This window comes from Mytilus californianus, unplaced genomic scaffold (genome assembly GCF_021869535.1).
Source record: "Mytilus californianus isolate M0D057914Y unplaced genomic scaffold, xbMytCali1.0.p SCAF_2, whole genome shotgun sequence".
NCBI lineage: Eukaryota > Metazoa > Mollusca > Bivalvia > Mytilida > Mytilidae > Mytilus > Mytilus californianus.
The window spans coordinates 139,858,752-139,884,810 of record NW_026262668.1 but is presented as its reverse complement, the minus strand read 5'-3'; the positions used below and the strand labels follow the sequence as shown (position 1 = coordinate 139,884,810).

Sequence of the window (26,059 nt, the reverse complement as noted above, 5' to 3'; positions counted from 1 at the left end):
AGTCAGTAGCAAAGTATGTTCCCAGTCTGAACTAGTCTGTAGCAAAGTATGTTCCCAGTCTGAACTAGTCTGTAGCAAAGTATGTTTCCATTCATTTAAACTAGTCTGTAGCAAAGTATGTTCCCAGTCTGAACTAGTCAGTAGCAAAGTATGTTCCCAGTCTCTTAAACTAGTTTGTACAATGTTGTAGCAAAGTATGTTCCCAGTCTGAACTAGTCTGTAGCAAAGTATGTTCCCAGTCACTTAAACTAGTCTGTAGCAAAGTATGTTTCCAGTCACTTAAACTAGTCTGTAGCAAAGTATGTTCCCAGTCACTTAAACTAGTCTGTAGTAAAGTATGTACCCAGTCACTTAAACTAGTCTGTAGCAAAGTATGTTCCCAGCCATTTAAACTAGTCTGTAGCAAAGTATGTTCCCAGCCACTTAAACTAATCAGTAGCAAAGTATGTTCCCAGTCACTTAAACTAGTATGTAGCAAAGTATGTTCCCAGTCACTTAAACTAGTCTGTAGCAAAGTATGTTTCCAGTCACTTAAACTAGTCTGTAGCAAAGTATGTTCCCAGCCACTTAAACTAGTCTGTAGTAAAGTATGTACCCAGTCACTTAAACTAGTCTGTAGCAAAGTATGTTCCCAGCCATTTAAACTAGTCTGTAGCAAAGTATGTTCCCAGCCACTTAAACTAGTCTGTAGCAAAGTATGTTCCCAGCCACTTAAACTAGTCTGTAACAAAGTATGTTCCCAGTCACTTAAACTAGTCTGTAGCAAAGTATGTTCCCAGTCACTTATTGTAAAAGTCTCTTGAGTAAAATAATGAACAACTGCTACACACATTACATTATCACCACAGTTTGGAGCTTATCGTCAGTCTTATCAGTTGTTGTCATTGTGAGAAATAAAGGAATGATGAAAACAATTAATTTTCATATGAACATGATGAAGCAACATGTACATGTATACTGAGTGGTGATAAAACTGTCAGAAAATTGGAATATAAAAAGACTGCAATTAGATTTTGACAATTTTTTGTGGATGTTTAACATGTTAAAGCAAAGTTTACCCTTTTTGGCCTGATGTACATGTAATATATGTCATGTTTTATTTCAGAGCTTACAAATTTAGCTCAGAGAAATATTTTAATGTTTGAGGTTTTGAAAAGTGATTAAAGGGACATTTATTCATTTCATTAAAACCAGGCCCATTTTTAGATTTTCCACGCCTTCAAAAAGTTAAAGTGTAATCAAATGGTTTACACCAGAGTCTCCATCTTTGAATCAGCCATTTCCACTTTTTGGTTTTATAGATATAAGAAGATGTGGTATGAGTGCCAATGAGACAACTCTCCATCCAAGTCAAAATTTATAAAAGTAAACCATTATAGGTCACAGTACGGTCTTCAACACGGAGCCTTGGCTCACACCGAACAGTAAGCTATAAAGGGCCCCAAAAAATTACTAGTGTAAAACCATTCAAACGGGCAAACCAACGGTCTAATCAATATAAAATACGAGAAACGAGAAACACTTATGAACCACATCAACAAACGACAACTACTGAACATCAGATTCCTGACTTAGGACAGGTGCAAACAAATGCAGCGGGTTTAAATGTTTTAATGGTACCAAACCTTCACCCTTTTTCCTGAAACAATAGTGTAACATCACAGACACAACATAGAAAGACACACTATAAAATATCAACTGAAATAGCTTTACTCAATCAAAGGACAGCCTCTTTTAAGCCTGTCATGTGATAAATCTAACCCATCTTGGCATAACCTAGGTTAATGGAAGGCAATGGCTACGATTACCAGCAAAAAGTAGCAATAAGAAAGTTTTTTTTGTTGAAAAAGAGAAAGAAGACTCAAAAGTTAATCTTTTAACAAGTATAAACAATTTTTCAGCATGTGTACAACTATCAGCATTGTTAGTGTCCAAATTAAAATTCCAATTACATCACTGGTCTACACTTGTGTGGTGAGTTAAGCCATAAAATTGTTGTTAGAATTCATAAATTATCTCCATATTAATTAAAACACAAAAGAAACAACTTAACAAGTGCTAATTGATTGACTGAATCCAATCATCAACAGGTAACCCTCAGGTAACCCTCATCAGGTAAATCAATTACCTGTTGTAACTACCAACGTGCTGGTTAAATTTCTCCTGTAATTTTATACCACACAGATAAGATTTAACAAGTCACAATTTTACGATTTTTTTCTGTAAATTATAGCACTACGGAACAGAAATATAGGACCGTGCGAGTACTAATAGGACCGCGGGTCCATGGTGCTTTCAGGGCCTGGGGAGAACACTGTTAACAATAATATCATTTTCTATTGTTACTTGCAGTTATTGTCATCCGCAAAATATATTCAGAAAGGCACACTGATCTAAATATGTTTGATTTGCAAACGATCTGTGAAATAAATTTAAACAAAGTCATGATTAAACTTCCAGATGTATTGACCAATATCATGTTCACTTTGCCATAGGGGTCTATTAACGCAATTCATCATTCTTAGGTGAAGATAAGAATGAGCAAGATGTCTAATTTGTGATCAGTGTCAAGACAAGATTTTAAAGATAAACTTGAACGGTTCCAAGACGCAAATGTTGTGCAGTTATGTACAGAAGTTCTTGTAAAATAAAACATATCGCTGAAGAACATGAAGGATATAGCAGAATGGAACTGTTTAGTGTGCGGCATAGACAACAAGATAGAGGTGAATATATATGTGGATCTATGCGACAAGTGACTGAAGTGGTGACAGCTGAAATGTGTTGGCCTCAAAATGCTACCTTACATGTGGGTTAAATACTGAATATGCAGGAAGTGTCACCAAAATAAATAGCTAAACGAATTCTGAATATGCAAAATTATGCTTTCAATTTAATACTTCTACATGTATGTTCAATAAATAACTTTTCTATTCATATCATTTTTTGTAATATGTAAAACAACGTAATGACACAATGACAGTACACAGTATCAAAATGCTAGATACGTACATGTGAGCTAAGTACAAGTGAGGAAAATTATATTTTACACCAAGACTTTATAAATAATTTGCATGAGCAACCATCCAGTGTCAAGACTCAAGAGCAACACCTATAAAATGCTGTACATGCAGAATATACAAAATGGTAAAATGTAGTTGACAATATATTTGCTGCGAAAACATCTCTTTAAATTCGGAAATATTATCATCTGCCCTTGCATCTACTTCGTATGCCCTAAATTGTATGAAACAAATCTCGAAGGTATAAATTATATTATTATACTAGCAAGTTTCTGTTTCAAGCAGGTTAAATTATGTTTCTGAACAACTGCAAAATTAGATTGTTACTTCGTAAGTGCGTCACAAAATACATTTGGTTATGATCTTTCAGCGTTATAGAATGTGGTTACCTTTAAAAAAAAACGAAAATCATTTAAATTTACCTGTTTTCCACATTGTTCGTTTTCATTTTTCTGAATTAATTACAAGGTGTATCTGTGTAAGATGAAAGAGTTGTTTTCATTGGATAGTAAATTTAGCTACATCAGGATTAGCTACATAGAACCTCGTTATTTTTTATCCACGTACGTTGAATAATAATGTGTGTATCCATTGCAAACTTTGAATCCAATATTACACTATCATCCAAAAGATGTTGTTTATTGAATGAGAATTAGTAAGAAGCAATATCCCAAAAAGCATACAGCTATAATTTCTTGACCAATCAAACGTTGCCTTTCGGAATGAGTACTAAATTTGAAGCCAATGACGGTTGTATCAAATCCGTAGATTAATTCTTATAATAAGATAGATTTTTGTATACGTTTGCCTGCCGAGTTGAGGTTACTACCATAATTATTTCACCCTATAGTGAACAGTATAATCAAAGTGCTTCACAGAAGCACCTGATTGTAATGCATATAATGTAATATTATTCTTTTATATGTGGTTTTTGGCTCTGATTCTGACCAATGCTAAGTATACTAAATATATATTTACAAGTGACTATTATTGTTGTTGTTGTTACCAATTACGTAAATCAACTGTATCTGATTTTATGCCCTTTATGGGCCCTGTAATTTGGAAAATAAAAATATTCTATTCTATTCTATTCTATATACACAGAAAAAGCATGCGACCAGAAAGAAAACTAAATGGGAGAATATCAACATAAAATATGATATAAGATAGTACTTTCAAAATTAAGAAAACAAGAAGTCAAATTATTGGTTTTTTTTTGTTTTTTGTTTTTTGTTTTTTGCTATTCAATAAACAACAAAACAAGATTTGCTACATGACTGAACTGATAACTATACAGCACAGTGTTCACTGAACTGATAACTATACAGCACATTGTTCACTGAACAACATTTCTTTTAGCCATGCCTCCTCTTATAACGCAAAGTTGTAAAAATTGTAATCAATCAAAGAAAATTTTTCTTTTGTTAAAAAAATGTGACACATTTAAGTTTAAATCATGTGGGGAGAGCCTAGGCTATTTTTTGTTACAAGATTACTTTCCGTTATAATGAATTGCTGAAGATTTAACAAATTAGTATTTCTGTTTATATAAATAATTAATAAGATTGAGTGTTTTACATGTCAAAATGTGAAGTTACTTCATTGTGCTATAATTCATTGAATATATTCACAGATTTTGTAAAATTAGCAACTTATTTTTTAGTTATATAGTGTTTCTATTCATCTAGCTTTTGTTGAATAAGTTTAAGACCCTCAAATAAGTTTTAAATTTTATAATTGTACTGAGGTTTTTAAGCATAGAGCCACTTGGACTGTTCAGACCTGTCTGATTCTACATATAGAAAAGAAATGACAATTTTGAGCTTTCTGGTCCTGCATAGATCTGATCGTTATCACCATAGAGAAGATGAGTTTGTTTTGCATTATAATGCATCTAGACTAGCCTTCGAATGACAAAATGAATTTTGTTACTTTTATGTAAATTTTGACTTGCTTTTGCATATACAAATGTAAATGTTTATCTTTAAAAAATCGTTGATATTTGTCAAATTATTATTCATTAATAAACTATGAAAACTTGCAAGTGTTAAGTTCTGCAAAGCCAAATATGAAGAACCAGAGACTCAGGGTCTGGGTTCGAACTCATTATGCAGACCGTAAAGAGTTGGATGGATCCTAAAATATGTTGAAAATGACACAGAAAGCACAAAACATAAAACCCCTCCTGTTACAATCGTGTAAATTTTATCCACCTGAATTTAAAGTCTCACAGATAACTTGCATCTGTGCATGGAATTTGCTATACATTTATGTAAAAAAAAATGAATCAATTTTTCATGGTATTTTGTTGTACAATATGACGGGAAAATTAGGCCAAAACTCTCCTATGTTTATTTCGGGCATACAAAACAAATGTTCAAAATATGAAGGTGAACTTCGTGTATCAACTTATAAAACCCTGCCACATTTCCATATGGCTGTCCCGAGTCAGGAACCTCGTCAGTGGTTGTCTTAAGTCTTAATTAGATCATTTGGTGTTGATGGTAGATATTCATTGTTTCTGTTAAATTTATTTGAAACTTTTATAGACTTGGAACAATTTAGATTGCCGTATTGTTTTGAGACTTTTTATTGTTGAAGGCTTATTGTTTTCCTCTAGATGTCAGGATTTACTGTTATAACTGTATGTTGCCCTATATAAGTCTATTGGTTTATTGTTGAAGGCTTATTGTTGTCCTCTAGATGTCACGGTTTACTGTTATAACTGTATGTTGCCCTATATAAGTCTATTGGTTTATTGTTGAAGGCTTATTGTTGTCCTCTAGATGTCAGGATTTACTGTTATAACTGTATGTTGCCCTATATAAGTCTATTGGTTTATTGTTGAAGGCTTATTGTTGTCCTCTAGATGTCACGGTTTACTGTTATAACTGTATGTTGCCCTATATAAGTCTATTGGTTTATTGTTGAAGGCTTATTGTTGTCCTCTAGATGTCAGGATTTACTGTTATAACTGTATGTTGCCCTATATAAGTCTATTGGTTTATTGTTGAAGGCTTATTGTTGTCCTCTAGATGTCACGGTTTACTGTTATAACTGTATGTTGCCCTATATAAGTCTATTGGTTTATTGTTGAAGGCTTATTGTTGTCCTCTAGATGTCACGGTTTACTGTTATAACTGTATGTTGCCCTATATAAGTCTATTGGTTTATTGTTGAAGGCTTATTGTTGTCCTCTAGATGTCACGGTTTACTGTTATAACTGTATGTTGCCCTATATAAGTCTATTGGTTTATTGTTGAAGGCTTATTGTTGTCCTCTAGATGTCACGGTTTACTGTTATAACTGTATGTTGCCCTATATAAGTCTATTGGTTTATTGTTGAAGGCTTATTGTTGTCCTCTAGATGTCAGGGTTTACTGTTATAACTGTATGTTGCCCTATATAAGTCTATTGGTTTATTGTTGAAGGCTTATTGTTGTCCTCTAGATGTCACGGTTTACTGTTATAACTGTATGTTGCCCTATATAAGTCTATTGGTTTATTGTTGAAGGCTTATTGTTGTCCTCTAGATGTCACGGTTTACTGTATGTTGCCCTATATAAGTCTATTGGTTATCTGAATTAATAGTTAAACGGGCATCGGTCGAATCAGAAGGTCATGTCCCGACCGCCGGTTCCATACGGCCTTACAAAAGTAAATCAGAGTGTATCATCAGAGACATATGATACATGTATTATATGTCTCTGGTATCATGGATACTTCAAAGAAGACCCGATCCCATTAGACTCTTAATAAATTTATCTTTCTCTGAAGGTACGATACCTGAAGATCTGAAAATGGCTAAGGTGAAGCCCCTATTTAAGAAAATGACAGACTCAAGCCTGAAAATTACAGGCCTGTTAGCATCTTAAGTAATGTTGCTAAAACTCTAGAAAAAGCTGCCTATAAGCAACTTTTAAAATCTTAATTTCAAATAATTTATTATTTGAGATTCAATCAGGATTTAGAAGTTCTTTTTCAACTGATTCTTGTCTCATCCACTTACTAGTAATAGATCACATTAAAACTCAAACAGCCAAAGGTCTTTTTACGGGCATGGTCCTATTAGAACAACAGATGGCTTTTGACAAAGTAGATCATAAGATATTATGTGAAAAATTGGAAGTTATTGGGGTTAGATCTATACCTTGGTTTGAGTCCTATTTGACAAACAGAAAACAGGTTGTAAAAGTAAATGGGGTAACTTCAGAGGTGTGTAATATTACATGCGGTGTCCCTCAAGGCAGCTTACTAGGTCTACTGTTGTTTTTTTTGATCTATGTCAATGATGTTCAAACTAGAATTGACTCTGATTGTAAAGTTTTGATATATGCAGATGATACTGCAATTTTATTTTCCCATATAGACCCTGGAGTAATCTTTCATACATTATCCAGAATGATGGAGTCATGCCCTGAGTGGTTAACTGACAATGAATTGTCCCTACATTTGGGAAAGACGGAGAGCATAATGTTTGGTCCTGGTCGAAAAATTCAGTCTCTAATACCAGGTGATTTTGCTATCTCTTGTAATGGTATTAATATTGAATCCTAAAATTTTGTTAAATATTTGGGAATAATAATCAGTTTCTGGCTGGTAATTTTATTGTCAATTCTATAGTGAAAAAGCTAATCAAAGGCTTAAATTTTTATATAGAAATAAAGATTGTCTAAATTTTCAATCTAAGAAAATATTGTGCTCTTCTCTGATTCAATGTAATTTTGATTATGCATGTGCATGCAGATTTAAAGGTATATCAAAACAAATGAAGACCGATAAACTTCAACTGGCTCAAAATAAGATTGTGAGATTTATTCTGCAATTACATCCTAGGAAAAGTGTGACATATATTGACTTTTAAAATTAGTTTTTTTTAATATTAGTAAATAAACTCATCATAGATACCAGGATTGAAATTTTGTATTTGCGCCAGACGCGCGTTTCGTCTACAAAAGACTCACCAGTGACGCTCGAATCAAAAAAAGTCATAGAGTCAAACAACTGAGACTCGATCATGTTTTCAACATTTTTAACAATATTGCCCAAATTATTTGCATACTAATTTTGTTAGAAATGAAACATCTTTCAACACAAGATCTAGTAACATGAATTTTTATATAGATATAAGAAGATGTGGTATGAGTGCCAATGAGACAACTCTCCATCCAAGTCAAAATTTATAAAAGTAAACCATTATAGGTCAAAGCTCGGTCTTCAACACGGAGCCTTGGCTCACACCGAACATTAAGCTATAAAGGGCCCCAAAAATTACTAGTGTAAAACCATTTAAACGGCAAAACCAACGGTCTAATCTATATAAACAACGAGAAACACTTATGAACCACATCAACAAACGACAACTACTGAACATCAGATTCCTGACTTAGGACAGGTGCAAACAAATGCAGCGGGTTTAAACGTTTTAATGGTACAAAACCTTCACCCTTTTTCTGAAACACATAGTGTAACATCACAACATAGAAAACACACTATAAAATATCAACTGAAATAGCTTAACTCAATCAAAGGACATATTAACACCAGTAAACATACACTGAACACATAAATTTGACCTATGATACAATGTAATTAAAATGTTTTAATCTACTACTGTTTTATAATGGAATAAAAGATTGGAACTCGCTACCAGAACTAGTTAAAAGTTGCTCAAAGAAATGTAAATTCTAAAGTACAAGTAAAACAGATTTTGATGGATAAATTTAAATCCGTCTTTAATAGTGAATTTGTTTATTTTTATTAATTTTACTGAGGCTTTGAGCCTTTATCTGTGATATATGATTTTTGTTATGCGTGTCAACCTTGGTGTGAACTGGTAGTCTCTTCTTAAAAGGACCCCACTGGAAATAAGTTTCATTAACTTTTGTGGATCATCCTAAGATATTAGACTGCTGTGAAAATCTAGTCCATGTAATTAATTATTACAACCAAATATCCAAATAATGACAATTTCCATTATTTTATTTTTCAAATCATAATTTTTTAGTGATCATAACTGTAAATCATTTTAGTGTCTGTAACTGTGAAATCCTATTCATGTCTAGTGCTATACCTGTATGTCATTTTAATTTATTGTGTCCTGTCAAATTCATGCCTTTATCTTGAATAAATATATTCATAGTTACATTTAAAGTTACATGGCTTGAACGGTTCGTCTGTTCAACGAAAGTCGATACGTAACTCCTAAATAACTTCATTCACGAGCATGTTGACGAGTAGAACAATGTGATAATGCATCTTATCTTTATTTTTGTTTGCCAAATTTGTCAGTTATTTTCGACTTGTGAGTTTGATCTTTCGTATCTCTTTTAACTTAGGGAAGTTAATAAGAAGAAGGGACAATTGTCTACAGATTTTGAATTTCAATTGGACAATGGGAAAGGTGAACAGGACTTCGACCTGAATGATGTGGCATTCTTAACAAAGGTTAATTGGAAAGCTGATATGGTTGCTGCCGGTCTGCTTTGAAGATATCCAACTACATGAAAAATAGATGACGGGCTAAAAGAACCTGTATAACAGAAGAAATATACAGAAAAATTCTGCACGATATCAGACTTTTGCTACGCCCAATTGAAACAAAATTCGAAACCGCAAATGGGAGAAGTTAAAATGTGTTAGAAACTGCTGTATTTTGATGAATTTTGTGTCGATTTTCCTATAATATAGTTGGAGGGGTGAAATCAAATTGTTAGAAATTGGAATACGTCTTCTTATGAGATAAATGGGAAGAATATTATACCATTTCAGGTTTAGAGACAATAATCATGATAATAGTACCTGTTAAAAATGAAGTTGTAGTAAAATCTGGACTGACAAGAAAGTTAGAAGATACTTCATTGAATGTTTATGGTGTTCTGTCTCGTAAGAGACGTTTTATAAAAAAATAACGGACTGGCGCTAGCAAGAGTTCTTGTGAATGCATCGAAGGGAATAATTTATGCCAGACTGTTTAATGCAACCAATACAAAAATCATAATGTATAAGTGAACATATACGGTTTCGTTTGTTGCAGTTATGAATATCGGTGATAATTGTGAGGTAGAGAATGATAATGTTGAGGATTGTCACATTGACGAGAAAAGATACAAGACTTATGTACAGTTCACTAAATATATGGACAAGATGTTTCTTGGTGGAAAGAAATTATCAACACTAGAAGAGACTGATAAAATTTGGAAGGGGTTAATGCAATACCAAGAGGTATTCGTAAATTCATATGGAAAACATGGAAAACAATGTTGGAGATGCATTCTATAAATTTACATGATGAAACACCAACCAAAGACCCCCCCCCCCCCCCCCCCCCCCGAGAAGAGTACAATTGTTTAAGAGGCAAATTTTGGAAAATGAAATAGAAAATCTAAAGAAGAAAACTATCTTAGAACAAGAATGTGTCCATAGTACACGGATGCCCCACTCGCACTATTATTTTCTATGTTCATTGGACCGTGAAATTAGGGCCAAAACTCTAATTTGGCATTAAAATTAGAAAGATCATATCATAGGGAACATGTGTACTAAGTTTCAAGTTGATTGGACTTCAACTTCATCAAAACTACCTTGACCAAAAACTTTAACCCGAAGCGGGACAGACGGGCGAACGGACGGACGAACGAACGGACGCACAGACCGAAAAACATAATGCTCCTAGGTGGGGCTAAAAATCATGTAGTTCGTGATGTGCTTCTATTGTCTTAGTACATAAAAAAGACTCGTCATGGCGGCTATGTGTTGATTATCAGAAACTAAATGAAAAGACCATAAAAGATATGATATGCGTATCCGGTCCCGAGGATTGAAGATAACTTGGATGCTTTGTGTGGATCTCAGTGGTCCCCATCACTGGACTTGGATATGGCTTATCAACAAGTACCAATGAACCCTAGTGACAAAGAAAAGACTGCGTTTTCAATTCAAAACGGTTGACTTTATCAGTTAACATGGTTAATATGAATGCCATTATGACTATGTAATGAAGCATCAGCGAATAATTGAAGCAGAAGTTATTGGACTTCTATGGAACGCCATAGCTGCCTTATATGTACTTATTTCTATGTATGCACATACTTGTCTATATATGCACATACTTTTTCTATATATGCACATACTTGTCTATATATGCACATACTTGTCTATACATGCACATACATTATCTATATATGCACATACTTGTCTATATATGCACATACTTTGTCCATATATGTATGATACTTTGTCTATATATGCACATACTTTGTCTATATATGCAGATACTTTATCTTTATACTTTGTCTATATATGCACATACTTTTCCTTTATACTTTTTCTATATATGCACATACTTTTTCTTTATACTTTTTCTATATATGCACATACTTTTTCTTTATACTTTTTCTATATATGCACATACTTCTTCTTTATACTTTTCCTATATATGCACATACTTTTTTAAATGATCATAACCCCCCCGCCCCATTTACGGTATAGATCGCAACTTTGACCTTTCATTGTGTTTTGTATTACATGTATTTTATTCAATGTTTCCGGTTATTTTAGGAGATTTTTCAGGGCAACCCTCCTCAGAGCTAGGCCATCCCGTATGTCAACTGAGTTTGTCGATTCCAGATATATTTGTTTAAAACCAGGGGACACCCACTAAGATGTAAATATGTATAGCAAAGTATCTATCACCTAGTATGTGTGGACCACCCTTAAGACATTTCTGCTCATTTTGGTTCAAAATTCACTAGAAAATGAAAATCTCCATTTAAGGACAATAACTCTGTCAAGAATTGGTGAACAATATCAGTCATGAAACATTATTTGTTTGTCTTTCATGTTTATCAATTTTTAGTTCTTAGTTTCTCTCTATCTGTTATAGTTTTCAAGAAAAAAAAGCAAAATTTACAAAAACCAGATAAAAATCATCATTAAAGGGCAATAACTCTTACAGGAATTGATGAAAAATTTCGCTCATGTTACATCAGTTGTAGATCTTATCATGCTGATCAATTTTATATAATAGTTAACAGTTTATCTATATCTTTTACAGTTTTCAAGGAAGAAGCAAAAATAAAATAACCAGAGGCTCCCTGGAGCATGTATCGCTCACCTGTATTCCCATGAGGTATCATTGGATAACATTCTTCAAAAAGAAAACATTTACACTCCTATAGGTTTGGTTCAGAACCACCCAAGGACCATAGCTGCCAAGTTTGGTTCAAATCAGATAAGAAGATTTTTTTGTGATTTCCCCATAGGGTCCTATGTTAAACTTAGTTTGGCTATGGTGGCCATCTTGGATGACGAACCGGGTCATCTGACACAATTATGAAACAGGACCACCTAAGGACCATTGCTGTTAAGTTTGGTTCAAATTGGCTTAATGGTTTCATACAAGAAGATTTTTAAGTGATTTTCCCATAGGATCTTATGTTAAACTACGTTCGGCTGTGGCGGCCATCTTGGATTACTGTTCGGGTCATCGGACACAATTCTGAGAGAGGGACACCTAAGGACCATTGCTGCCAAGTTTGGTTCAAATTGACTAAGTGGTTTCAGAGAAGAAGTCCTTTAAGTGAAATGTTGACAGACGACGGACGGACGGACGACGGACGCCAAGTGATGAGAAAAGCTCACATGGCCTTTTAGGCCAGGTGAGTTAAAAACGGAGGAAAAAATAATCATCATTTAAGTTCATCATTTGTAGTTTCATTGCTTATCTATTTTAAAGTTTACAGTTACTGCTACCGGTATCTACCGGTACTATAGTTTTCAAGGAATAAGCAAAATTTACAAAAAATGCTTTACATGTAGTTTCAGAAATACAACCCAAAAACTGCATTTGACCCCTATGTTCTATTTTTGGCAACGGTGGCCATGTTTGTTGTTACATGTCGTCTTAACTTCGGATAAAATTTATCAACACGATACCCTAAGGAACATTTGGTTAAAATTTGAAGGTATTTTTCCCAGTAGTTTCAGAGGAGAAGATTTTTGAATAAGATTACAAAAAATTACGAAAAATTCTTTTAAAGTTTGAAAGTATTTGGCCCAATGTAAGGTCAAAGTTGCGATCTATACCATATATGGGGGGGGGGTATGATCATTTAAAAAAAAGTATGTGCATATATAGAAAAAGTATGTGCATATATAGAAAAAGTATAAAGAAAAAGTATGTGCATATATAGAAAAAGTATAAAGAACTAGAGGCTCTCAAGAGCCTGTGTCGCTCACCTGTATTTACTGATGCTTTGGAATTCATGTAAAATAAGGTTAAAATCATAATTAATGGTATTAGATATTAGATATTAAAATGATATCTAAGATAATAATAAAAAACTGCAAAATTTCTGTAAAATTACTAACTCAGGGGCCGCAACCCAACAACGGGTTGTAGGATTCGTCTGAAAATTTCAGGGCAGATAAATCTAAATCTGATGAACATTTTTGCTGCCTGTCAGATTTGCTCTAAATGCTTTAGTTTCAGAGATATAAACCGAAAACTGCATTTTACCCCCATGTTCTATTTTTTAACCAAGTCGGCCATGATGGTTGGAAGGAGGGGTCATCCGACAAATTTTTTAAACTACATACCCTAATAATGATTATGGCCAAGTATGGTTAAATTTGTCAGAGTAGTTTCAGAGAAGAAGATTTTTGTAGAAGATTACAAAAATTTACGAAAAATTGTTAAAAATTGACTATAAAGGGCAATAACTCCTAAAGGGGTCGACTGACAATTTTGGTCATGATGACTTATTTGTAGATCTTACTTTGCTGAACATTATTGCTGTTTACAGTTTATCTCTATCTATTATAATATTCAAGATAATAACCAAAAACTGCAAAATTTCCTTAAAATTACGAATTCAGGGGCAGCAACCCAACAACAGGTTGTCAGATTTGTCTGAAAATTTCACGGCAGATAGATCTTGACCTGATAATCAGTTTTACCATATGTCAGATTTACTCTAAATGCTTTGGTTTCAGAGATATAAGCCAAAATCTACATTTTACCCCTATGTTCTATTTTTAGCCATGGCGGCCATCTTGGTTGGTTGGCGGGGTCATCGGACACATTTTTTTAAAATATATACCCTAATGATGATTGTGGCCAAGTTTGGTTAAATTTGGCCCAGTGGTATCAGAGGAGAAGATTTTTGTAAAAGTTAACGACGACGGACGACTACGACTTTTTTGGGCCAGGTGAGCTAAAAAGTATGTGCATAAATAGAAAAAGTATAAAGGAAAAGTATGTGCATATATAGAAAAAGTATAAAGAAAAAGTATGTGCATATATAGACAAAGTATGTACAAATACAGACAAAGTATGTGCATATATAGACAAAGTATAAAGATAAAGTATGTGCATATATAGACAAAGTATGTGCATATTTAGAAAAAGTATGTGCATATATAGACAAGTATGTGCATATATAGACAAGTATGTGCATATATAGATAAAGTATGTGCATATATAGACAAGTATGTGCATATATAGAAAAACTATGTGCATATATAGACAATGTATGTGCATATATAGAAAAACTATGTGCATATATAGAAAAAGTATGTGCATATATAGAAAAAGTATGTGCATAAAAAGACAAGTATGTGCATATATAGAAATAAGTACATATAAGGCAGCTATGGCGTTCCATAGACTTCAGTTGCATATTGTAGTGTTATATCTTTATATATTTTTGTTAATGGGGAATCATTTGATGGACATCTTTAAAGCCGTAGTGTAGTTACTTTTATTGATGTAACATTTAATTAGTAACATTTTTCATGTGCTAGGTGGGAGGAATTGTAGTAATTTCATTAGAGTTTGTTTTCGGAAAAATAATATTTAGTGTTAAGTTACCACAGAGTTTATAAGAGAGTGTATGGGTGTGAGAGATAATTTAGTTTAGTTCACAGTTTTTCAGTAGTCAGGAGTTACATTAGTTAGTGTTGAAACTAGAGGTAGAAAGGATTAGATCTTTCTTTTATTTACAAATGTGAATGAAATTATATGAATATATGTACATATCGTTACACTAATTGGAAGTTATTAAATAATTGAATTAAACATAAGATCTAAATATTGCATTAGTTGTTAATATTTAATATGGATTTTACATAGATAAGCTACCAAATAACAATCTTGTCATAGTCACCAGCAAACCCTAATTAAATGGACACGCTACACGACATAAATTGCATTAGCCATCTATTGTGTGATCTCTGGATTCACCAAGAATACTCATAAAGCCTCAGAGATAAATTATAGTTTTAATACAAGCTTAGACAATTATATTTATATATCTGCACCGTCCCATGCCCCAGACTAGTAAAATCTTATTCCGACTAGTAAGTATTTGCAAAAGTTTGTTTAGACACATAAGGAAAACGTCAGAATTTTGGTTTCGAACTAGTAGTTGGAAAAGACTTTGGTGCAGACTGTAACCAGACTCTTACGCATCTACACATATAACCAGCATTCTGTGAGTATTGCCTCGCAATACATAGTCCCCTACCAGTTAAAAATTCATTGTACTGGAACAAAGTGCTGACTTCATCCATAACTTGTCATGGTGTAAATCATATAACAAATACCAAGTCAATATCTTCAAGCATGACGAGAAAAAATGTGGAAAATTGATAATTTGAGTGAATTTTCTAAATCCAAGGACCATAACTCTGCACAAAATCATACCAGAACAAAATTCGAACTTGATCTGTAACTTGTCATGATAAAACTATATACCAATTATCAAATCAATATCTTCAAGCATGACGAAAAAAAGGGAGGAAAACTGATTATTTGAGTGAATTTTCTAAATCCAAGGACCATAACTCTGCACAAAATCATCATACCAGAACAAAATTCGAATTGATCTGTAACTTGTCATGATAAAACTATATACTAATCATCAAATCAATATCTTCAAGCATGACAAAAAAAAGTGCCAAAAACTGATTATTTGAGTGAATTTTCTAAGTTCAAGGACCATAACTCTGCACAAAATGTCAGACCCGAACAAAATTTGAACTTGATCTGTAACTTGTCATGATAAAACAATACACCAAATATAAAATCAATATCTTCAAGCACGAAGAAAAAAAGTGTGGAAAACTGATTTGCCGGACTGACAGACAGACAGACAGACAGAGTACAAACCTAAAGTTCCCTTTGACTGCGTCGGTAGGGGACTAATTAACTGAATGGATGTACCTGTAAAATACATGTACATGTCTTCTGAATTATTTTAAATGGAAATGATATCTCCGACAAAATTAAATCTGTGAGGTACATGTTCATATACATGTAAAGGGTTTATATACAAACACAAAATATTTTCAACCTATAATCTATAATTCTGAGATGCAGCCATTATCCATTAGAGTCTTAAAAACTGACCACTGTCCAAAATTTTATATATCACATTTTGTATCTCTTTACTGCCACCAGAGCATATGTCATTTTACTGACTTTAAACAGATTTTACTTGACTTTCTCCGACTTGGAGCATTATTCCTGTATGTTGATGTTTAGATTTGTCATTTAAGGGCAATAACTCCTATTACCACTATGTTCTATTTTTAGCCATGTAGGCCATCTTGGTCGGCAGGTGGGGTCATCAGACACATTTTTTAAACTAGATACCCTAATGATGATTATGGCCAAGTTTGGTTAAATTTGGCAAAGTAGTTTCAGAGAAGAAGATTTTTGTAAAAGTTAACAGATGATGACGGACATTGACAGACAAAGACCAGGGACGACGGACGCCAAGTGATGAGAAAAGCTCACTTGGCCCTGTGGGCCAGGTGAGCTAACCAGAAAATGAGGTCAAGTCCAAATGAAGTATGTCAGACAGCATTATTCTTCTTACAACCAAACAAAAAGCTAAATACATTGTGTAACTATCCTATAAAGTTAATGAAGATCATACCTAACCGTACCACTACTGGAGCATGAAAATTAGGTAAAGACAAAACCGCAAACTATAAATGTATATCTTTACGAAAAAATGTATCCTGATCATGACAGTGAAAATGAGGTCAAGGCCATATGACATATCTGAGAGACATAAATTCCTCAAAAGCAAACCACATACCAAATATGTATATCTTATCAGGAAAAGATGTATCCCGACCATGACAGTAAAAATGAGGTCAAGGTAAATCTTTTCAGGAAAAGAAGTATCCTGACCCAGACAGTAAAAATGAGGTCACAGTGATTATCCATATATGAGTATGACCTTATAAAGATACATGTACAAGTATTTAAGAAATAGAAAGTAGGACACAGAAGGAGCTGAAAATGTGTCACAATGTTTGGTAGTTAATGAGAAAATGGCGATAGAAATGTGTCGAGGACAGATAGCCACATGATGGACAGAAAATGAAAAACCAGCATACCCTTCTTTGGAGTGAGCATATCAAAAAAGGCTTCCTTACTTCCTGGCAAATGAAATATTTCTGATTGGAAGGTATTATAAGTACATTTGTTCTATTCTGAAATGGACCTGACAAAACACACAGTGATGACAATATAGACAACTATGCTAGAAAAGTAAAATTATGTCTTGCTTTCATGACATTTCTTTGCAACATTTATTTTAATCAAGAACAAAAATAAAGCGTACTGTTTTATATTATTTTATTTAAAAATATTTTGAATTTGTTTATTGTAAAATTAATTGCATTGTCACTTGCTATAAAAAATCTAAATAAAAAAAGATAATGTTTAAATGAATATAAATTAAAAATCAAACAATAAATCACATTAAATCCACCAAAATACAGCCATCTACAATCTTATAAAAAATATTAAAGCCACATCAATCATTTCCATCTAAATTTCATAGAACACTAAAGATACAACATGACAGAGTCTACAGAATGCCATTGATGACTCAACCTTATTGCATGATTTCCAGTGCTTCTTTTGTGTGCCAGTATTTTAAAAAGTAAAATTCAAAGACTTTGATAGATCAGTTGTTTTTGATTTTCAATAAAAAGAAGCAAATAGTTTGATGCTATTCCTTACTAATATTGCAGCTTCCAAGTTCCCATGCTAGGTTAAATATTTAATGAAATATCCAATATTGTATGTAATATTAGATATTGAGTGTGATATTAGATATTGTGTGTAATATTAGATATTGTGTGAAATATTAGATATTGTGTGTAATATTAGATATTGTATGTAATATTTTATATTGTATGTAATATTAGATATTGTGTGAAATATTAGATATTGTGTGTAATATTAGATATTGTATTAGATATTTTATATTGTATGTAATATTAGATATTGTATGTAATATTTATAGATTATGGATAGTTTTTGAAACAAGAAGGTGTTTCTCAGCTACAATCTCATCAAAAGGCGATAGCCCTGAGATGAGATGTGGCCTAGAAACATCCTCGAGTTTGAAAGACCATTGATAATCCCTTTATTGCTACTTTGCCTATGACTTTGTTGATGTTTAAATTGACAATGGAATGTGCACGTTTAGTGTCTTGCGATAATTTTCGATCTCAAGCAAGTAGCATTATATGAAAAATTATCATAAAAAAGATAAAATGAAAAATACACAAAATGGTGATATAGATATTCTTTGTAATATTGATTGAAGGAAAATGCTTAAAAATCATAAAATCAGGGGAATAAATTATAATTTTCCAGATAAATTTTTGGATTTGTTGCTTGTTTAAGCTTTTTATGATAAAAGATGACTGTCAGTTAAGAACTAACACAATTTAATATATTTATCAACTCAAAGAATTAATTTTTTGTGCAACATACATGGAAGAAATTATTTCATGTTCCTTTTGAAATTCATTCTTAATATATGTTATTTTTGTGCCCCACTTTTACCACTCTGATACCATAATCAAATGTATAGATCTGCAGCAGTGAAAGTTGAGTTTAAATTTCATAAGAGTAATCATATAGACCAAAATTTATGACATTGAACCAAAAAAATGTACAAAAGGAAATTGACACTGACAAAAATAAATCAGAATTCAACAAAAGTCATATTGATAATATGCTTTCCCTTTGTTTCTTACAAAAGAAGTTATTCTCACTTTCCTCAATTAAAAGTCTAAATACATGTCACTGAATTGATAAATTGAATACAAGTACACTTATTAAAGCTTATCGAGTAAACAGTTACTTATTCCTTAAAGATTTTCTAGACATGGAATGTTGTTGAGTGTTTGAATTACTATAAAAATACAAGTCAAAAACAAAAATACTTTGGCATTACAGTAATGGAAAATTGGTAAAATAAATCCTTTCTATTTATTGATATTGAAATTAAAATTTCTTTAAAAAAAATGCTCAACGACATTATTAAATGACAAAAAATAGAGAACATCAAAGGGAGGTAATTTACTAAACAAATAAACATGAACAATCATTTCTCTACAATAATCAGATAATACATCTATCAATTAAAGGAACAAAAATTCTATTACTTAGTAAAATACAAAACAATTTGATGACTATGGATAATGAACTATCATTTACCACTGGACATTAATTGCTTACATCCACTTCATTTGAATTCTGGTGGATAGTTGTCTCATTGGCAATCATACCACATCTCTTTATTTTTATATTAAGTAAACATTAAAAATTAATCAATTCTCAATTATGAATGGTAAATTGATTTCAACTCACTTTGTGGAACAAACAACATATTACTTTTCATTTTACATAAACAATCTAATGAGTCAATTCCAGGAAATTTCTGTAACAATGGTAACATTGAGAGACAATTAAGTACTATAGAACAGCAGATTTCTGTAAATGATTTGACAGTTGACCAGTGAATAGCTAACACTTACATCCTCACATGATATTTCTGGCACACATAGGCTCATACAAAAGATTATATTCTGTTTGACAGAACAATATTCAGTTACTGTCCTTATCACAAATTTTTGGTATTTCAAAATTCCAGTTATATCAAGCCAAGATGTCTGGCCCAATTGAAAAATTTGTCTTATGTTATCTTAAATTATTATTGTCAGTGTCATAACGTTTGAGATAATGAGAGTAGACTGTTTATTGCACAACAATTTTTTATAATTCTGTTTATAATGTAAAAATAATAATTTAGGCAGTGCCATATGAGCCACAACACATTACGAACATCCACAACACCTGTAATGAGCAAGGTTTATAATTTAGCATGTGTTTGTTGGCCATTCTCTATCATTTCACCCATCTCTGTTAAACATTGATGAACTTCATTCATAAACACAACAGAATCTGTTTCTTTACAACTTCTCCATGTGGTTACAACAGCAGCTATTCTGTAAATAGTTGTCAGATTTTAATGTGATATAATGTTATACTAGAATAGTATAATGAGATGGATTTTAAACATGCTAGCTAGCATACAAGATTGATTGGTGATTTACGCCACTTTCAGCACTATTGGCTATTTCGTGGCAGTCAGTTTTTTTGGGGGTGGAGGAAGCCAGAGTGCCAGGAGAGAACCACAGACCTTCGACAGGAAAACTGACGATCCTAGTCAATAAAGATTGGAGTTGAACATGCATGGACATGCGTGGTTTCGAACTCACAAACTCAGTGTTGACAGGCTAGAGATACAGTAGTTAGACTACTTAGACCACTCAGCCACCGAGACCCCTACACAAACTCAGTGTTGACAGGCTAGTGATACAGTAGTTAGACTACTTAGACCACTCAGCCACCGGGACCCCTACACAAACTCAGTGTTGACAGGCTAGTGATACAGTAGTTAGACTACTTAGACCACTCAGCCACCGGGACCCCTACACAAACTCAGTGTTGACAGGCTAGTGATACAGTAGTTAGACTACTTAGACCACTCAGCCACCGGGACCCCTACACAAACTCAGTGTTGACAGGCTAGAGATACAGTAGTTACACTACTTAGACCACTCAGCCACCGAGACCCCTACACAAACTCAGTGTTGACAGGCTAGAGATACAGTAGTTACACTACTTAGACCACTCAGCCACCGAGACCCCTACACAAACTCAGTGTTGACAGGCTAGTGATACAGTAGTTACACTACTTAGACCACTCAGCCACTGAGACCCCTACACAAACTCAGTGTTGACAGGCTAGTGATACAGTAGTTAGACTACTTAGACCACTCAGCCACCGAGACCCCTACACAAACTCAGTGTTGACAGGCTAGTGATACAGTAGTTACACTACTTAGACCACTCAGCCACCGAGACCCCTACACAAACTCAGTGTTGACAGGCTAGTGATACAGTAGTTAGACTACTTAGACCACTCAGCCACCGAGACCCCTACACAAACTCAGTGTTGACAGGCTAGTGATACAGTAGTTACACTACTTAGACCACTCAGCCACTGAGACCCCTACACAAACTCAGTGTTGACAGGCTAGAGATACAGTAGTTACACTACTTAGACCACTCAGCCACTGAGACCCCTACACAAACTCAGTGTTGACAGGCTAGTGATACAGTAGTTACACTACTTAGACCACTCAACCTACCGAGACCTCTAGCATACAAGAAGACAAGTCTCTCAACCATACAATGTTGTACTACTGGAATAATGAATGTTCAACATGCTATCTAGCATACAAGAAGGCATGTCACACAGGATGCTTACACTATTTCCTCACATCTATTTAAAGAAAATAGTTGTTCAGATAAAAATGTTTTCATTTTGGAACTTGATGAATTAGAATGGAGAGAAATGTTCAAACTCCCATTTTCTGTAACTAATAACACAAAATTACAATGGTTACAATTTAGAATAAATCATAGGATATTAGCTACAAACAAATTTTTGTGTAAAATTAATGTAATTAATAGTTAATTGTGTAATTTTTGCAAGGAAGAAATAGAAGCTACAGAACATGTACTGTGAAATTGTGAAAATGTCCAGAATTTTATAGAAGAAATAGATATATGGTTGTTATCTAATGGTATAAGTATCTCCTTCACCAAAAAGATTTTTTTGTTTGTTGATGTCTCACATGTATACAAGGGTGAAATTTCAAATCTGATTTTTCTGTGTCTTAAATAATATATTTATAATACTTCCAGAAAGATTTATCAATACATGCTGTGAAGAAAATATTAAAAGATCTTAATAACCTAGAGAAGTGTATAGCAGTAAAAAACAATAAACTTGAGAGTTCCTACAAATTGAGGATTCAATTTACTCATTTGTTCGAATTGTAATTAAAGTCCTATAATTATAATACATATGTGAATAACATGATGGAATGTTGACTTGTTAACTAAAATAAAAAATATTCATCAGAACATTATATTTATTTTCTTTTTTTTTTGTCTTTCAAATTTTGTCTTATTTATTTATTTAAATTTACTTATTTTTCTACAAAATTTCCATTCTTAAACAATAAAATTTAGAATATCTGTATGTTTTTTAAAATAATTATTCTATTTTGATCATACATTTATTTGTGGTCCTTCTTTTGAACATTCTATTATGTTATATTTTCTTTTTAAATGCATAATTTATACCTAGAAATGTGGTATTATATCTATAATTACACCTTATGTAAGAATCCTGGGTTTTGATTGGTTGATAGCCAGTGTATTTTTCACCAATTTACTTTTATCAAATGAATATCGTTCATTTTTAACAGCGCCGGGGTATATGCAAAAAGGATATGCCTTTCTTACCCTCTCTGCCGTGGTATTTGCCAAAAAATACTCTATCCGACTGGACGCTTGTAATGTCACGATCATCAATCGTTTTATGTCACGATCATCAATGCGTTTATTACGTTAACATTCAGTGTAATTGAACAGATATAGCATGTTCTTGAGGGGTATTTGCGAAAAATACCAGTCTTGAGAATGAATTTCCCTCACCTTACGGCTCGCGAAATTTAACATTCTCTCGACTGGTATTTTTCGCAAATACCCCTCCTTAACATGATATATCTGTTCAGTAACTACAGCTGATATAATGTTTTGTAAAATGAACTAACAAGTACTAACAGATATATATTTACATGTTCTATTGCTAACATTAAAGAGGCCGGGATAAGGTACAGGTATTTGATGTTTTTCCATACTAACAAATGTACAGATTTCAATAAAAAAAGAAAAGAAAAAAAAAAATGTTTTCATTTGTATGGCAAAACTGAGAAAAAAGATCTAACATAACTAAAATAGCTACATGACATAATATAGTGGTATTCACTACCAATATCTATCCACTTTATAACCATATAGTTAACACTTTAATTTGATGTATACATACTGTTTTGGTTCCATGTGATAAAAACAACCATAACCATCTTCTATCATCGGAGCCACTCCACCATAAACTGTTGTATATCCTACAAAACTTGTAGACAAGGCAAAGTTACCACCACCACCACTGAAAATAAACAAAATAAGTGAGGACACACACAGATATAGGCATTAGAGCTACTCCACCATAAACTGTTGTATATCCTACAAAACTTGTAGACAAGGCAAAGTTACCACCACCACCACTGAAAATAAATAAAATAAGTGAGGACACACACAAATGTAGGCATTAGAGCCACTCCAACATAAACTGTTGTATATCCTACAAAACTTGTAGACAAGGCAAAGTTATCACCACCACCACTGAAAATAAACAAAATAAGTGAGGACACACACAGATGTAGGCATTAGAGCCACTCCACCATAAACTGTTGTATATCCTACAAAACTTGTAGACAAGGCAAAGTTACCACCACCACCACTGAAAATAAACAAAATAAGTGAGGACACACACAGATGTAGGCATCAGAGCCACTCCATTATGAACTGTTGTATATCCTACAAAGCTTATAGACAAGGCAAAGTTACCATCACCACCACTAGAAATAAACAAAATAAGTGAGGACACACACAGATGTAGGCATTAGAGCCACTCCCTTATAAACTGTTGTATATCCTACAAAGCTTATAGACAAGGCAAAGTTACCATCACCACCACTAGAAATAAACAAAATAAGTGAGGACACACACAGATGTAGGCATTAGAGCCACTCCATCATAAACTGTTGTATATCCTACAAAACTTGTAGACAAAGCAAAGTACTACCACCACCACTAAAAATAAACAAAATATGTGAGGACACACAAAAATGTAGGACTGTGTCAAAGCTATGGTGAGTTTTAAATCTACATTTATTATGAAATTCAAAAAAATTTAGTTAGCTGTCCTACCAAGGTTTACAAAAAACTCTATTATTCCATTTTAACAGTATAATTCTAAAGGGAGTCAGTAACTTAACAAATAAGAACTCCAACATTCAATAAAATGCTCCGCTGGGGCGCAGCTTGATATGACCGCAGAAATCGAACCCTGAACAGTTGGGGCAAGTATGGACACAACATTCAAGCTTGACACAGCACTGAATTTGGATTGTAATTAAATATTTGACACACCATAGGTTTCTGACACAGAATGAAAGAACTTAAAAAAATTTAATTTACCTATTCAAACCATATCATTATTATTTGCTTTTATATATAAATCAGAAATCAGAAATAACCAATTTAAAATGGAAAATTTTAAAGAAAAAAAAGGAAAAAAAAATCCCCCCCCCCCAAATTTTTTGAACCCCCTTATGATTCATCACACCCAAACTCAATCCCAGCCTTCCCTTTGTGGTATGGTACCTTGCAGTACAATTTCAGAGAGATCCATACACTTGAACACAAGTTATTGTCTGGAAACTAGAAAAATGCTTATTTTTGGCCCCTTTTGGCCCCTTATTCCTAAACTTTTTGGGCAATTACCCCAAAACTCAATTCCAGCTTCCTTTGTGATATGGAACCTTGTAGTACAATTTCATAAAGATCCATACACTTACACACAAGTTATTGTCATGAAACTAGAAACATGCTTGTTTTTTGCCCCTTTTTGGCCCCTAATTCCTAAAATTTGGAGGCAATTACCCCCAAAATCAATCCCGGCATTCCCTTTGTGATATGGAACCTTGTGATACAATGTCAGAGAGATCCATACACTTACACAAAAGTTATGTCTGGAAGTTACAAAAATGCTTATTTTTGGCCCCTAATTCCTTAACTGTTGGTACCATAACCCCCAAAATCAATCCCCACCTTCCTTTTGTGGTATTGAACCTTATGGTAAAATTTCATTGAGATCCATTCACTTAAACTAAAGTTAGAGTGCGAAAACTAATGTGTCTTCGGACGACGACGATGACGCCAATGTCATACCAATATACGACCACAAAAATTTTTTTGCGGTCGTATAAAAATCAATCAAGCATAAGTTTTGAGACTTTTCAATCTTGGTTCCATATTTGGTATTTTTAACATGTATTGCAGTATATATTCAATCTGATTTGGTGGGTTTTCTGATGTACTCTGGTCAACTATTCAAATCATTTGCCAATAGTACATCATTTTAAAGTTTAACAAAATGTCAACACTTCATAAATGTTTGTCCATGATAAAGACTTTCTTCAAAACATTGACAATTAGGATGATTTAAAGCTTTCTTTCTATAGTTGGGTTGTAGCAAATCATATCCTTCCACAAGTTGATCTAATATTTAGTAACATAAATGTCCACTGACAAGTAAATCTGATATTTAATGCCAAACATGTCCATTGACAAGACAATCTGATATTTGGTGACATACATGTCCATTGACAAGACAATCTGATATTTGGTGACATACATGTCCATTGACAAGACGTCCATTGACAAGACGATCTGATATTTGGTGACATACATGTCCATTGACAAGACGATCTGATATTTGGTGACATACATGTCCATTGACAAGACGATCTGATATTTGGTGACATACATGTCCATTGACAAGACGATCTGATATTTGGTGACATACAGTTCCTTTGACAAGTCAATCTGGGATTTGGTGACATACAAATTCCTTAACAAGACAATCTGAAATTTTGCATACATGTCCCTTGACAAGCCCATCTGAGATTGGATGACATACATGTCCTTTGATATTCAAGTCAAACTGAGCTTT

At 33.3% G+C, this 26,059-nt stretch overlaps 2 protein-coding genes across 5 annotated transcripts in view; both read right to left on the bottom strand.

Annotated features, from left to right (window-relative positions):
* LOC127731249 (rho GTPase-activating protein 21-like) overlaps positions 1 to 3,599 on the bottom strand; it is a 97,021-nt gene extending 93,422 nt beyond the window's left edge. For 2 of the 3 annotated variants that reach the window (XR_007995563.1, XM_052240273.1), the window contains exon 1: positions 3,446 to 3,599. The gene's annotated coding sequence lies outside the window, so the exon portion shown is untranslated. The remainder of the gene's footprint in view (positions 1 to 3,445) is intronic. The other variant, XM_052240274.1, reaches the window with a different exon arrangement.
* Positions 3,600 to 17,659: 14,060 nt separating this feature from the next.
* LOC127731251 (peroxisomal carnitine O-octanoyltransferase-like) overlaps positions 17,660 to 26,059 on the bottom strand; it is a 53,592-nt gene continuing 45,192 nt past the window's right edge. For both annotated transcript variants that reach the window (XM_052240281.1, XM_052240279.1), the window contains exons 15-16: positions 23,309 to 23,428; positions 17,660 to 20,348 (exon numbers count right to left, since the gene is read on the bottom strand). In XM_052240281.1, coding sequence (XP_052096241.1) covers positions 20,213 to 20,348; positions 23,309 to 23,428 — 256 coding nt within the window. In that variant the 3' untranslated portion in view covers positions 17,660 to 20,212. The remainder of the gene's footprint in view (positions 20,349 to 23,308; positions 23,429 to 26,059) is intronic.